This window comes from Fonsecaea monophora (assembly GCF_001642475.1).
Source record: "Fonsecaea monophora strain CBS 269.37 chromosome Unknown Scaff25, whole genome shotgun sequence".
NCBI lineage: Eukaryota > Fungi > Ascomycota > Eurotiomycetes > Chaetothyriales > Herpotrichiellaceae > Fonsecaea > Fonsecaea monophora.
This window is the reverse complement of record NW_019173956.1, coordinates 146,807-161,618: the sequence shown is the minus strand read 5'-3', so window position 1 is coordinate 161,618 and position 14,812 is coordinate 146,807. Positions and strand designations below refer to the sequence as shown.

At 52.6% G+C, this 14,812-nt stretch overlaps 6 protein-coding genes across 6 annotated transcripts; 1 reads left to right on the top strand and 5 right to left on the bottom strand.

Moving 5' to 3' along the window:
- Positions 1 to 525: 525 nt before the first annotated feature.
- On the bottom strand, positions 526 to 1,194 carry AYO21_04473 (hypothetical protein; the record flags this gene model as incomplete). The annotated part of the gene is made up of 2 exons (XM_022654446.1): positions 526 to 832; positions 992 to 1,194. 2 exons carry the CDS (start codon positions 1,192 to 1,194, stop codon positions 526 to 528), a joined length of 510 nt encoding a protein of 169 aa, XP_022513262.1.
- A 521-nt stretch (positions 1,195 to 1,715) lies between these two features.
- AYO21_04472 (branchpoint-bridging protein) lies at positions 1,716 to 3,852 on the bottom strand (the record flags this gene model as incomplete). Its single annotated transcript, XM_022654445.1, has 7 exons — positions 1,716 to 1,952; positions 2,009 to 2,320; positions 2,371 to 2,582; positions 2,632 to 2,964; positions 3,161 to 3,378; positions 3,431 to 3,644; positions 3,693 to 3,852. The coding sequence occupies 7 exons, from the start codon at positions 3,850 to 3,852 to the stop codon at positions 1,716 to 1,718; spliced, it is 1,686 nt and encodes a 561-aa protein (XP_022513261.1).
- A 516-nt stretch (positions 3,853 to 4,368) lies between these two features.
- On the bottom strand, positions 4,369 to 5,515 carry AYO21_04471 (hypothetical protein; the record flags this gene model as incomplete). Its single annotated transcript, XM_022654444.1, has 2 exons — positions 4,369 to 4,789; positions 4,875 to 5,515. 2 exons carry the CDS (start codon positions 5,513 to 5,515, stop codon positions 4,369 to 4,371), a joined length of 1,062 nt encoding a protein of 353 aa, XP_022513260.1.
- A 1,599-nt stretch (positions 5,516 to 7,114) lies between these two features.
- On the top strand, positions 7,115 to 8,114 carry AYO21_04470 (hypothetical protein; the record flags this gene model as incomplete). Its single annotated transcript, XM_022654443.1, has 2 exons — positions 7,115 to 7,631; positions 7,720 to 8,114. The coding sequence occupies 2 exons, from the start codon at positions 7,115 to 7,117 to the stop codon at positions 8,112 to 8,114; spliced, it is 912 nt and encodes a 303-aa protein (XP_022513259.1).
- A 1,674-nt stretch (positions 8,115 to 9,788) lies between these two features.
- AYO21_04469 (hypothetical protein) lies at positions 9,789 to 12,553 on the bottom strand (the record flags this gene model as incomplete). Its single annotated transcript, XM_022654442.1, has 2 exons — positions 9,789 to 10,615; positions 10,711 to 12,553. The coding sequence occupies 2 exons, from the start codon at positions 12,551 to 12,553 to the stop codon at positions 9,789 to 9,791; spliced, it is 2,670 nt and encodes an 889-aa protein (XP_022513258.1).
- Positions 12,554 to 13,345: 792 nt separating this feature from the next.
- On the bottom strand, positions 13,346 to 14,512 carry AYO21_04468 (hypothetical protein; the record flags this gene model as incomplete). Its single annotated transcript, XM_022654441.1, has 1 exon — positions 13,346 to 14,512. One exon carries the CDS (start codon positions 14,510 to 14,512, stop codon positions 13,346 to 13,348), a length of 1,167 nt encoding a protein of 388 aa, XP_022513257.1.
- Between the last annotated feature and the right edge of the window lie 300 nt (positions 14,513 to 14,812).

Sequence of the window (14,812 nt, the reverse complement as noted above, 5' to 3'; positions counted from 1 at the left end):
CGGCATAATAGACTAATCGACTATGTGAGAGAGTGCGCGAGTGTGTGCGACAAAGTCTACGATACAAGTAGGGCATGGGTTAAGGGTATCGATCGAACGACTGATAGCATTTCGTCGCAGCATCAAAGGATCAAGCACCACAGTACCAAGCATTAGAGGATCAGGGAGGTAAAGATCAATAATACCCATCTGACTGCGGACGCGGAGTTGAGCTCCCAAAATGAGGTACCAAAAATCACCACGCAACATGGACCTCTTGATTTCTGAGTGGAGAAACTTTTGATATCAATTTTTTAGCAAAGGGGAAACCTTTGGACAATCTTTCCCCGGGTTTCTATTCGAACATGTAACCACGCTATGCCAATGCAAGTGACAAAGTTTTCTCTCTCTTGAAGACTCTGCCCTGTCAGAGAGGTATCCACCATGATACATATTTACAGTGTTTCCTCGTGCCGATGCATATGTCTGATCTATTCCTCTCATTCCCTGCCGAGTTACCGACCCAAGGCCGGGAGGGGATGCCCCTCAGTATTGCCTCGCAGCCTGCTGGCAAGCCTTGAGTTGTTCCATGTACCATCCGCAAATGGTCAGGTTACCCTGGTTCTGGTTCATGCAGTCGGTGAAGCTCTTGATGTCAGCGGCACAAGGGCCCGTGGCCTCGGCGGCCGAGTTCGATTGACTGTACAGGGCGTTGGGCATGGCATCACCGGTCCGGGCGTAGGCGTCGGTGGGTTGCTGTTGTTGCTCCGCAGGCGCAGAGTAGGAGGAGCCGCCGCCACCGCTGAAAAGACCACCGATGGCGTGGCCGATGGAGGATCCAACTGCGACGCCACTAGAGTTTCACGCACGGGTCAGTAAGTGTATGACAATGGAGACAATTGCTCCCCTCTCTTTTTAGAACCCGATCCCCGTTCGAAGTACATACACCCCGGCGGATGCATAACTCGTGTGGGAACTCCAGGATGATGGGGGCGGAAGCGAATTCACTCACGCAGCAGTGCTGGCCATCTGACCAAAGAGCCCGGGGCCCTGAGATGCTTGAACAGGAGGAGGAGCATGCTGTGCGGGTGCACTCGGGGCAGTCGTAGTCATAGGACGTTGCTGCTGCTGTGGCGCTACAGACCGAGGTGCCGCAGACGGAGCTGTCGGTCGCGACGGAGCAGGTCGGGAAGCACCTCCACGAGAACGAGGCATTTTTGCGGTGTTCTTCTGGTGAACGAGCGGTCCGAGTCGAGTCTGATCTGTGGAAGTCGAGGGAGGACGAGAGATCGATGAGATATGTGTGTGAGATGGAAAAAATGGCGAGGAAGAGGAGTGGCAGAGGAACTGGATCGAACTTTGAAGCCGGCGAGACGTCCATTCAATGCCAAGAGCGCGGTTGGGCCATGCCGATTCCGTCCCCTGCCATTGGTCCAATGTTTCGACCAAAATCGAAGCCTCGCTGCAGCCTGCAAGTGGCCAAAGTGTTAAAGTGCGAGATCGCAAAGAGCGAATACAGAACAATCTCAAGCCTTGGTAATGACTAGTACTTCTTACAAAACCACAACAACCTCGTCCTCCCCCCAAGCTACTATGTGAAAAGCAATTGCAGTCACCATAATTTCAATCCAATTTTTTGCCCAGCCTGTATTTCCCACTCACTCGCCCTATCATTTCCAATCTCACGTTCAGGTCCCTTTGCAATCTGAGCCAAACCCGATGCATCGTCCAATCCATTACGCCGAAGGAGGAGGTGGTGGATAGTACTCATGCACGCCTGGGGGTGGCGGGGGTTGATCTGGCGGTGGAGGAGGAGCCTGTGCGTCGGGAGGTGGAGGGGGAGCAGCAGCGCCCCCGTACTGCTGCAAGAAAGAGCTGAGTCCAGGAGGAGCTGGCGGAGGAGGCACGCCGTATCCTGGTTGAGCATCATAGCCAGGATAGCCACCATATCCGTAGTTTTGCGCAGGAGGTGGCTGTTGTGCTTGTTGTGGTTGCTGCCAGGGGGCTGATGCTTGCGCAGGTGCAGCACCATATCCGCCTTTAGCATCTCCTCGACTCTGGCCCATGGAGGAGCCGACGAGTCGCCGTCTCGGTGGCCATAATCACGATTGTCGTAACCACGTTGACCATACTCTCTTTGGCCGTAGTCTCTCTCCTGTCGTTCTTGTCGGTCTCGCTGCCAAGGAGCAACACCACCAGTCGGCTGACGTGCCCAAGGACGCGAATCACCTCCGCCTCCAGCTGCATACGAGTCGCCCTGATCATAGCCCCCAGGTGCAGCCTCGATGCGACCCGCAGGGCCATTGCCGGATGGGTTTCCAGAAAGCTCTTGCATCAGATTCTGTCAGGTGTCAGAGAGCGCGATCATAACAAAATCCTCGTACAACGTACCTCCATCTCTCGGTCGACGGCGTCTGCAGCGCCTAGTCGTCTTTGCGGTCCTCCATATCCTCCAGGGATATTGTTCCGCATGTCGGTCCCACGTTGTCGGTCTGGACAGTCCCTCGCCATGTGGCCAGCGTTACCGCAGACTCGACAGATGATGTTGGCTGTGAAGTTACGCTGCTCGGGGCAGTCATACTTGCGGTGGCCGATTTGTCCGCCTGGTCAGGTCAGTAAGAGCAACTCTATCGCACAGGGGGATGCACTTACAATTCTGGCATGCTTGATTCTCATCGTCACGCAGAGTACCATTGAGCGCCGCCAATTCGCGCAACTGATTCCTCTTCAGTTCGTTTTGTCCTTCGGGGATGGATGCGGCTGTTTCGATGACGTTGTGAATCAGCGCTTTGGCCTTGTTGACCTTCTCTTCCGTGTCTGCCATGATGAGACAGTGTAGATCTTCTTCCTGGTTGCTAGTATGAGCTGCGTCAGATCGTCCTTTGCCCTCTTTGACAGAGCCTTTGCCTCGAATGGCGATTTTGGCTCCTGATTCGGATTCCATCTTCTTGAGAGTGTTGCCACGAGGTCCAATAAGTAGTCCGACTTTGCAAAAAAGAAGCTAAGTGTTAGTGTGGAGTTCTCGAAAGCAGAAAAGTGTCTCAGGGAAATGGAAATAATGATAATGGTTAGTGCAGGATGCTACGTCTACCTCCTGGATCTCGAAGAGCAGACGACAGCATGTGGAACAACGAGCAAAGCAAGGGGGTTTGTAGCAGAGTTATAGGGTTAGTAAGCATACTGAAGTTGATCTCGGGATAATCGTTGACCGGCACGTAGACCTTTTCCTGTGTCTTGGTCGGGCGCCTGTAGTCAGAAGGCGGATGATAGTTGGGGATGGTCTTCATGGCCTTTTCAATCAATTTGTGTCTCTCTTCTTCCAGGCGCTTGCGGTAGCGGAACTCGCGAGTATTCACTCGACGGCCGAAGTTATCGTACTGAGGCGGGGGCGACGGGGATCTGATGTTGTTAGGGACCAGACGAAAAAAGGGGGACGCGGGTGCCGACTCACCTGTCTGCTTCCGCGGGAACGACATCGTTGATCCGTAACTTCTGGCTGATCTCTTCGATACGGAGATGAAGGGCGTATGCCTCGAGTTGTTCTGCTGTCATGTTCGCCTGAATCATCGTTGGGAGGCCCATGAGGCCTGCCGCCTTGTTTTCGCCGGCTTCACCCCATCGATTGCGCTTTCTACGCCTCTTCACGCCGTCGGTCTCAGGTTCAGCTGTAAACTTGTTAGTCGGGAGCATGTACTCATTATTTAGCCACGAACCTCTGGCAGGACTGCGCCCACGCTTGCTCGAGTCACCCCAGGCTGGAGAGTCTGCAGAGCTGTCATTTTGCGAGTCACCATTGCCTTCGCCTCCAAACCGACGACGCGTTCCGAGGGGGATGTTGTTAGAACCTGTGATGCCTTGATTGCGCCACGACATCTTGGGTGCAGCGTCAAAGTGAGAGTAGTGGAAGAGACACGACACCTGATCATGCGCTTCCTATGGAGACTGTAGTCGATGCGACTGGATGATGGGTTCAGGGTGCAGCTGAAGAAACAGAAGGGGAGGAACTTGGAGTCGCGCCAAGCCTGCGCTAAACTGTTTATAGTGGAAGAGAACCCCTGCCTTGAGAAAACCTGACACGAGGCTGACAAAGGCACGCAAGGCTAGCATATGCAGCGAGGCTGACAAAGGCAGGTCAGTATGGGATTTATCATTCTAGGCAGATATTTTTTTCCTTTACAGCAATTCTCCCCCACGGCGCTGTATTACGAAAATATGGCGTCCTCATTCTGTGGTTTTACTCACTGACGCAGACCACTTCTACCCTTTGCTTCTTTTAGTGCAGTTGGAGACAGGAGCAAATCTCAACCCATCTATTCCAGTCGGCTGACGCCCGCCTCGATGATATCGTGAGCAAATATCAAATGAAAACACATCTTGCACGGACGGTGATCAGGTCGACAAGCCGACTTCGGCACCAATACCCGGCTTTCGAGCCTCCAGCACTCTCATCGTCTGCTCAAACACCTTGGACTGCGCCTTCTTGCCTAGGTCTGAGTATATCCATCTCTCCACATCTTGGTTCTTGCCATCCGACATGAACTGCCCATGAGAGCCTGGTCCGGCGCACGCGCCATAGACCAGGGTACGAGAACCCACTTCTGTTGATCTTGCGAGGATCATGCGCAGTATGTACATCGCGATCCGGCCTGCGAGTGGCGCGTTTCTATCCAGTTCAGACACACACAAGCCCGGATTGACCAGGGTAATAGTGACCGGCGGCTCTGTCGAGCTGCCGGATTTGTCTCGCTCTTGGAGGCGCAAAACCAGCTCGCGAATAAAGAGCACGCCGATGAGTTTACTGACCGGATACCTATACCATGTTCTGTGAGCCTAGTGTGATTGGGAGGTGCAGAAAAGAAAGAGGCCAGTCCATTTGCGCCCCAACAGACACTTACCTGCTCAGCATGTCGGCACTCTTCTCGTCGTTCAGCGTCGCGTAGATATCTGGAGCATTGACTTCTTTGAAACTCGAAAACCGATGAGCCTCGGAATTGACAATCTCCAAGTGAGGGTTAGACTCGGGGAATTGGCGTTTGGTTTCCCTCAATTTGGGTAGCACGGACAGACCGAGCAGAAGAGTGTTGACAACATTAACTTGGATGGTCTGCTCGAATCCTTCGGAAACTGCCCAGCTCATGTTGTTGATACCGGCATTCTCCACGACAGCATCGACACGGGTCAACTCTTTCTTGACACGATCTGCAAACGCCAGGGTACTTTCTGTGCTGGTAAGGTCCAAAGGCCAGACCTCGATAGCTTCTGCCCCATCGGAGCGGTGTTTCACACTCCGAACGATTTCCTCCTTTGCAGTCTGACCTTTGGAGATGGTGCGCACGGCCAGAATCAATTTCGCACAGTTGAGGCGGTAGAAATGTCGGGCAGCCTCGAATCCTAGCCCAACATTGGAGCCGGTGACGATGACGACCTGGCCGGAGAAAGTTTGTGTCGGATAAGGCGGTGTCCCGAAGAACTGAGAATGGAGGAAGGTTCGCAGGGAGAGCCCGATATCAAGCTTGAAGTTGTATTCTTCGGCCATGGCTGGTGAAAGTGGTGTTGACCAGGGACAGGAATGTAATGGTCTGTGCAAATCAGTCGATCTGCCTGATCACGCAAGTTATTTGAAACTATTCAGTCGCGCCGAACGTCTAATGGCTGGTGGTGAGTTGACGGAACAAAGTATCAGTACTGCGAAGAAGGGAAACTTGTGGGATTCACCCACAATATGTCTACATGCCTGTAGCTGAACAGATAGCGACAACAAGTGGCGCACGGTGCTTTCGGATGAAACTTGGACCGTCTTTACTACCCTATCTTTGTCCGTGGAAGGGACGGAGATCATGGCGGTGTCACGCCAGGAAACTTTACTCGCCTGGAACCGAGTCTTTAGCGACCATGATTGGCTGCAAAATACTCAACAACCCCAATGTTGTCGTGCAAGAGAGTCTTGGGTGGCTGCCTGGAGGATAGCCAAGCTGGTGTGCCTGAATCCTCGTCGCTGCAGAATGTTGTGTCCCGAAGAAAACTTTCGTATGTGATAGAAACCGGAGCATTTGTTCTAGCGACGAGTGGAAGGATGTAACCCAGCTATATTTCACCTTGGTATCATGCGAGATATTTCATACGCCCGTCCAACCTGTGTATAGTTGTCATGACAAGGCTGACGCAATACACCCACACTACCATCATGAGGTTATTTTGAAATGAGGGAAGCTCGGCCTAGATCTCAAGGGCAACGTACACGTTCCTCAATAGTCAAAATCCACTTCGTACGGAGGTGGCCGCACATCATGTTACCAGAAATGTTTGAAGGATGGGGGTCATGGAGATGAAGTAGGAGAAGACCTATATGCGGACTAACACCCTAGCTTGGAGAATTGTTTAAATGAGGGAGAGCATGGCATTTCCGAATGCTCTTTTGTAACACAGCTCATCATTCAATGCCAGCCTTATACATTGGCCGTTGGTCAAGGTCGCTGCTTGAAATGTATCGGGTGGCCCCGTTCTCAACAAAAAACTCAGTCAATATACGACTTGCTCCATTGATCCATACTGGATGGACCTGGTCAGTATAGATGTCAGTAACAGCTCAAGAGCTCTCCGACTAATTGTGAAGGGCTCTATGCGCAAAAGATCACGCCGCTCTGTAGTGACCAGACATGTGCAATTTTCATCTGCCCTCTGAGACGAGTCTTGGCACTGCGCGACGGGTCACCAAAAAGCAGCGGGAAAGCGCCCTGCCACCCGCGCTGGGCCCTCGTACAGCTCTCGTAGTCCAAAGTGCGGAGAAAGCCAAAATAATTTTTATTTGCTTCATTTCTGATGTCTCTCAGCACGGCTTAGCTAATTTTCCCCTACAACGTCCTAAATATCTCTCCTTGACCTGCACGGAACTCTTGAGTTGAAAAAACCCGCAGCATCCGAGGCGTAGTAGCAAGTCCGTGCGCCGGGCTTCAAACCTCGATCTTTGTCTTTTGGTGCGAGTCAATTGAGAATTCTTGTCGACACCACTAGATCTCGACGTCGAGGACCAAGCCGACAGCATCCTTGCTATCTCTGCAGTGCTTCTCCGAAGAAATCCTTACGAAACCATCCACGAACATCTTCTACTTCAAACGTCGTGTGAAAAAGAGTTAAGATGGCGAAAGATAAATCAGGCGCCTCCAAAAAAGACTCCAAAGCGGAGCGCAAGGCCGAGCGCAAAGCCGAGAAAGAGGCTCGCAAAGCGGAAAAAGTCGCAAAGAAGCAGGCGGCTGCAACGACAAAAGCTAGCGGAGCGGCGCCAACCGGAGTGACAAAATCAAAGGGGGAGAATAAGGAGAAGAAAGCAGCGAGGAAGGTGCTAGCGGAGAAGGCCTTGAATGAGCTTGAAGGCAAAAGCAACAAGAAGAAGGCAGAAGTCAAGGACGAAGAGGACGATGACGAAAGCGGCGAGGAAGAAGACGACGAGATGGAGGAGCAAAATGGCGTGAAAGTCGAGGGGGAGGACAGCGACGGCGAGACCGAGGACGAGGATGAGAAGCCGAAAAAGGCCAAGGCAGACTCAGAAAAGAAGAACATTCTCGCTGCACGGCCTGTGGGGGCTTTAGTGCCCTTTGCGAACCCATTGGCAGACGAAAAAGTTGCAAAGAAGGTGTTCAAATGCGTCAAAAAAGGTGAGTTGTGCGCGCTCTGACCCATACCCGTGCTGTAAATTTTGGTTCTCATTTGACCCGGTCTTGCTAACTCGAGGGATCTTCACAGCTGCCTCGCAACGTACTTTGAGACGTGGCGTCAAAGAAGTCGTCAAGGCCCTCCGAAAATCCCCGACCACCTCGACCGATAAGCTCCCTCTCGGCGTCGTGGTCCTTGCGGCAGACATCTCCCCTATGGACGTCATCTCTCACATCCCTGTTTTGGCCGAAGACCACAGCGTCCCCTACATCTACGTGACGAGTCGCGCGGAGCTGGGCACGGCAGGTCAGACGAAGCGGCCGACCAGCGTCGTGATGGTCAGCAGGGATGCAGGGAAGAAAGCTGCAAAGGATGGCAAGGAGAAAAAGATCGAAGAGGAAGGCGACGAGAAGGAGAGCTGGGAAGACACATACAAGAGCCTTGTTAAAGTGGTGGAGCGAGAGGGAAGGCACGTCAAGATCTGATTGTTCGGTAGCTCGATCCAATCTGCCCACGCCTCGCCCAATGATATGGGACTCTTCTGATGCCATCCGAGCTACTCGGCAGAGGATGGAACTCGACACGCCTTTGCACGAATAGCCTCACGAGTCATACTTCAAGCTGCATCGAATGACCTTGACCACGCACCTTTTACCTACGTTACGAGACGGGCTCGTCGTGTACGACTGAGATGAGGTGCCACGAGAAGTGGGCTGTCAACTTTCGTCCCAAAACCCGAAGAAAGCCAATTGAACGGAATATCAGCCTGAGTATCAAATTTTCGCTAGCCAACGCTACCTCATTGTCCCAAAGAGATGACGGCGCAGAATCACCTTCTCGACCGAGCAGATTTCGACTATGTCAGCTCCCGCAGGAAAACGAAACGATGTCCATACCTCAATTACCCTCCTCTTCTGGTTTCCTCTTTGTTTCCTTATTCTGCTGTGCATAGTATCTCACGGCGGTGTCCCGGCTTTTGTGGGGTTTTCTGGTGCTTGTTTGATTACGGCTCGGTGTCTACCTGCGGATCCGCAGGTCTGGGTCTGGCGCATTTGCGGGCATCTGTCAAATTGATAGACAGAAAATGGTTCATTAAAACCTGGGACGTAATGAAGAGTCACGAGCGGATTTCAAAATACAAGGATACCCAGAAACAGGACTAAAAAAAGGACACCAAGAGGCACTGTGCTCCAGCTGAGGAATCAATCATTAGCGTGTAGTGTGTCCAATGGCTAAAAAGCTTGATACTGTCGATTGGGTAGGTGGCCACTGGCATGCCATCCATCGTATATCATATGTACATCATGTGCACACCGGCCGGGTACATGTTTTCTTCAACACACCTCCTCGTCATCATCATGACCACTAGCAGCGTCTCATATCTTTTTTCCCCAGCATCAAATGACATCCTCACTTTTTATATATACGCTCTCGACACGCGCACTCTTCTCAGTCCCTGTAGTCCCGTGAGGGAAATCCGTCTGGAAACCGGCACAAGTAACTCGGAAACCCCCAGAAAAAGATCCGTCCTCAACTCCTTCGCTCGATGATCCCTAACGTGCAGGATTTTGTTGCTTTGTCGATTGCTTGTTGTTTTGTCTCTTGACATCCCCCGTGTAGAGCTCGGACCAGAAAGAAAGACACGGGCCGTTTGTCCCAGAATGCGGCGCGGTGCTGGGGTGGTATCCTTTGCTGATTCTGCTCGCTTCTTGCTTCCTGCTTCCTGCTTTCTGCCCGGTCGCTGTGCGCTCTCGAGGGACTTGAACACAGACACACCCCTCATCGAATACCGGCCTCCCTTGCCGGCTAACATTTGGCCAAAAGAATGGTCCGCCAAAGATTCAAGTCGTTCCCAAACTGGGGATGGAGGATTAACCCATTCATCATCTCTTTCCACTTCTGTACATCATGATGTCGTTTTCATTTTTCATTATTCGTAAAGTGACTTCCGCCTTTTGTTCTTTGTGCAAGCTCATCTCATCATCCATACCGAGCTATTGGTCTGCGACTGCTTTTTCATCCCATAACTATCGTTCGTTTGTACTCTGTTAGCATCCCCCTCTCCAAAGTTCTCCCGGCACGACACATGTTGCTTGTAACCGACGTGTTGATCGAGTATGACGTGCCTCCTAGGTATTTCATCTTCATCCCTGTCGATACTAGACATTTTCCATGGGACTTCCCGGTTGAGACGACCTCGGCGACGGCAGTGCGGACGAAAGTCGACTGCCGAGTCTCCCGAATAGGAATCTGCTTCCTCTGGGCCCGCTTCTGGGACTGACGCTCCTTTCTCTGTGCCATTCAGGCGGTTTCAGCGTTGTGCTTGAGGGAGACGACAAGGTTGAGCCGTTGGGTGATCGCACGACAACGGCAGGATAAGGTGGGCTCTCTGTCGGGGATATACTGGAGTGATTCGAAGATGACTTCTCAAAATTCGGGGCTCTGGTCCGCGTCGAGTCTCCATTTTGCCACTTCATCGAGCTCGAGAAAGGCTCGTCGAATTTGACCGTGCTGGTTCTCTGAGGAATCGTGGGTTCCTCCGGGAAGGGGGACAACCGGGGCAGTGATCGAGCCATGGTATGCGAGGCTTGTCGTGCTGCTATGCCAGGGAGGTAGCTGCCGATAGAGTAAGACATACGACGAGTAGCTTGCGAAAACCCATGAGACCCTCGCAATGAAGGTTCATGGCCTAAGTCCATAGATAGTCGAGCCTCGAGGCTGGCGAAAGTCGCAACCTTCTGCATTGTGGGCTCCTTTTCTTCCTTGTGGATAGCTTTACTCTCTAAGATCTTTTCCCTGAGCTGCTCGGACTTCTTCGGGGCAGGAATGGAGACCAGTTTCGTGAAGAAGAGGCCCATATTGGCCAGAATCCTTTTGACGGCATTGGGGTTATTCACGATCACGATCAGCAGGTAAGTGGGTATACAGATCCCTAGCGTTGTCATCGCGAAGGGAAGGAAGGAGTCGTTTGGAGGCATGTTCGTCACTGTGATAAGGTCAGCATCAATCGGACTTTATGCGACGGCCATGACAATCAAAGGACTGCCGATGTAGAAAGGATGCGAGGTAGAAATCACATACTCCCGTAAATCCCGGTGACATAACTCAACGGTAAATAGAACAACGTGACCAGTGTCAACAACCGGATGTTGTAGCCTTGTTCGACGGTGATCTTCGCCATACTGACAGCCTCCCTGCTTTCCAGGACCGACGTTCCACTGAAAAGCCACTCTCGCAGGTTTTTAATCTGCTTTTGCTGTTCCTGGAAGATCCGCAAAACCTCCTCCAGCTGAGAAATCTCCTTCTCGAATTGTTTTCGTGTATATACCAGTTTCTTCCTCCAATTGTTGTACCGTGGCGACTGGTCCTTGGTGCCTGGAAATAGCGTTTTGTGCTCTCCCGACCAGAACTCGTCCGTGAAGGTGTCCCTGTAAGTCGTTATCATGTCCTTGATCTCGTTGCTTAGCAGGCCAAGGGTCTGTGAGGCCCAGAAATAGCGCCGCGAGTAGGTGAACTTGTTGTTTTCAAAGAGAAGTTCGTCTCGGAGGGCGCTGTCGAAGATTGATTTGTTCGGTGGCGTCGCCAGTTCTTGGATGGCCTTGTGGATAACCTTGAACCTCTTGCTTGCGTCTTTGTATTCCGAAAGCACGCTGGTCAAAAAGGCATCGGGACCATTGCAATAATGGTGGTTATGATCATGTGTATCCACGCTGGAATTCCAGTCCGGGAAGCACTGTATCGTAAGGACGTGCCAAGGTGCGAACGGATCGTAAACGTGCCCAATGACAGATTTGTTCTTTCGAGAATTGCGCCGGAGGGTATAAGTGGGCTTGCCAGCAAGCGAGAGAGCGACGACGGACGAACACGTTGTCAGTGGGATATGGCCATCCTCGGTGTCGGGATTTTCGTCGTGATTCTGCCAATGAAGCGGAGCACGCCCTTCCCCCACGATGGTGTGGTACTTGAATACGAACACCACTGATCGTTGTCGGCGATGGTCCTCCTTCAAGTATCCCTTTGTGAAGGCCTTGGTCGGCGTGTGATCGTCGATCATCATGCGGAAAATGGAATCCATGTCAAAGTATTCACTCATGGTGAGGTGCAGGGCGGCGAAAAGACTCGAGGCTGGCTCTCGGACCACGATGATTCGCCCTACAGCTTGTTTCCTCGACGTATCCCAGTTGGTGCTTTTCAGTGCTTCCCACGCCGCCAAAGGTCCTTCATCGGAATCACCTCGAGAAAACCGTAGGGGCGAGCCATCGGCACCCACGTGGTAAATATCTGCATGCTGATGGTTGGCGTCGGTCTGATGATGCCGGTCCTTGAGGAAAATGCCGTTCGAAAGCAGGTTCATGTTCCGGAGAAGATCCTGCAGAATATATTTACTGTAAATATCCCACGAGTGGGTCTTTAAATGTTCGATCAAATCACTTTCCGAAAAGTCCCTTGGAGGCAGTGGCTCCTGTGCAAAGTATGACTCGTCGTCATCACTGTCGGAGCTGTCGTCTCCCGTGTATATGGACTCTTTCGGTTGGCGTACCGGGTGGAATTGTTCGAGAACATGGCTACTTGGGGTGGAGTGGTGACTGTTCAGACTGGCTTGTCTCTTCGGGACGGCCGCCGCTTGCGGGCCAACCTCAGAAGTCGGCAGAGAAACGGGAGACGAAGACAACGGAAGAGAGGTGATGGTCTGTCGCGGGCTGGTTAGAGGCCGGGCGGGCTGTTGATGTAGAGCCTGTACCAGAGTCTCGTGAACCCTCTCGAAGGTAGACAGGTAAGCCTCCCGGTCGACTTCGAGTTGCTGGATCAATCTCAGGACTGAATCGGTGTCGACAGCCATTTGTGGAGGAGGTTGTGGAGGAAAGTAGCCATCGACAAAACGTGGCGACGGAGGAGCTGAAGGGGAAGAGGGATCCGGCGTCATCTTTATGTAGTAAGGACTTTTCTGCACAACAAGGCTGGAGGAATCGACCCCATCATGTAGCCAAGTAGGCAAGCGGCGGACCGGCGCAGCGACCGTGCAGCGGAGCAAATAAAGGCTTAACACGCAGTCACAGACGGGGGAACAGTGCTTCTCTCGATGGGTTCAGTGGATGCAGGCGTGTCGCCGAACGCTCCATGGAAGTGGTCTACTGCTTAGACCGCCCCGTTGTCAAGGTAAACAAGTGGGTCGTTTGGCACTTTGGCCGCACAGAGAGTCTTGAGGCGGTGTCCAAGAAAAGCCGAAGAATTGGACTGGCCAGGCTGAAGACGCCAGGTCAAACCCATCGGGCAGAAAAGGCGTCGTGGAGGGGCTCATGACCAGCTTGCGTGCTGTAACGATCTGCTCCATGACGCCGTTGAGGAGAATACGAGGGGCGACGTCACGTGAAGGGCCTGATGCGCATCTCGATGGCAAACCGCACAAGGTACTTATACATGTGAATGCAACTGGCCAGGAAAACCGCGGGTGGCCTAACGCCACTATTCGGATACCCGGATTATCCAACTGCACTGCCTGACTTGTGTCTGTAACATCAAAAGGAGAGACGAGCAGCTATTGATGGCGGCGAAGTAGATACCGCCAAAAGGCCAGTTCGTACTCGGTACACGTTGCTCTAGACACGAGCGATTGGGACCTGCCCCTCATCTCTCTCTATACGTCGTAAATGAAGTCTCCCACGAGTCTATCGTATCTATCAGTCCATGTTCCTTAAATCCGTCCAAACGCCGCCTGTCATGCCCCTTCGTATTTCTTTTGTTGATGTAGACTGATGTTGGCGGTCACAGGTTCATCATCATCCCCATCGCCTTTTCCAAAGACATCGTCATCATCGTCCGTATCGTCGTGATACCTCGGCCGCTCATTGGGTGATTCGTCAAAGTAGTCCATCGTGTCGTCGGCAACCGTCTCGGCGGCAATCTGAGCCTCAGGGTCGTCGCTGAAATCTGGCGGCGGGGCACCGGTGCGTCGTGTTGTATCTCGAACGGTGTCGGTTTCCTCGGCCTCGAGCTGCTTGGCTCGAGCCATGGTCTGTCGATAAATGTACAACCCTGTCAGACTTCCCACCACAGCGCCCAACGCAATACTTCCATAGTTGATGGCTCGATCTCCCAACGTCATCTTTTCCCGTGTACGGGCGATGACAGCCAAGCGGCTTCCAATAAAGACGTGCACCAACAGTTTGGGCGTGACCATGGCCGTAGCCAGGGCGTACATGACGGGGCTGACCGTAGGAAAAGTGGACATGGCGCCGTTCGACAGTGAGTACGGCAGAGGACACAGTCGGATCATGGCCAACAGCTTCAACCCGTCATGTTTGAGAATGAGACTGAATGCGGCAAACCTCTTGTCGTGCGCGATCATCCGCTCTACCCACTTCCGCAGGATACTTCTTGACACAATGAAAGCGCAAAAGGATCCGACCACGGTGGCAGAAGCGAGAATAAGCCAGCCCTCCCAGACGCCATAGACGAAACCAGCGGTGGTGCCGGCGGTAGAATATCCAATGGCTGGCGGAAATGCACATAGAAAGACGATTGCCCACAGAATCGTCCAGCCCCCGGTTGTGTGTTTCCAGCGTTCGGCGAGAGGTTCGAGCCAGCCGAAGATACGTTCGTTGAACGCGAGGAACAGAACACCCAGTGTGGCCAACGCTACCAGTCCAAAACAGGCGAGGATCTTGTGCAGTAGAGTCATACCACCCCACACTCTATACGCACGGCGCGTCATCTTCTCAGCATTGTTGATCAGCTCGTCTCGCCATGCGGTTGATCGACTTGGACCGAATGGAGAACTTCTGCCCGTGGAAATAGATCGTCGAGGAGGTCGCCAGGGACTGAGAAGTCCAGCTGGAGGAGAGTCGTCGTCAGAATCGGGTAGTGATACAGGACTTGGAGCCATTATGTAGGGGGTTAATGGAGGAAGGTTGATGGTAGGGATGTAGAGGCGATCGAGACTGAGCCCAGCGGGATGCTCGTATTTTAGGAGGCAAAGGAGGGTGTGGAGGTGGCGCGGGCTCAATAGTTGCGATCATCGACCATTGTGAAGACAGGACGAAGGTTTTTCATCGGGGGGAAGAAGTATACGAGGTACAGAGATGGGACGAGATTGTAGGCAGGCTGGGGAATCTTGAGTGAGATTGGAAAGCTGCGGCCTGAAGGTTGACGGATGATGCGTGTCGGATCAAGCTGTAACGCCAAC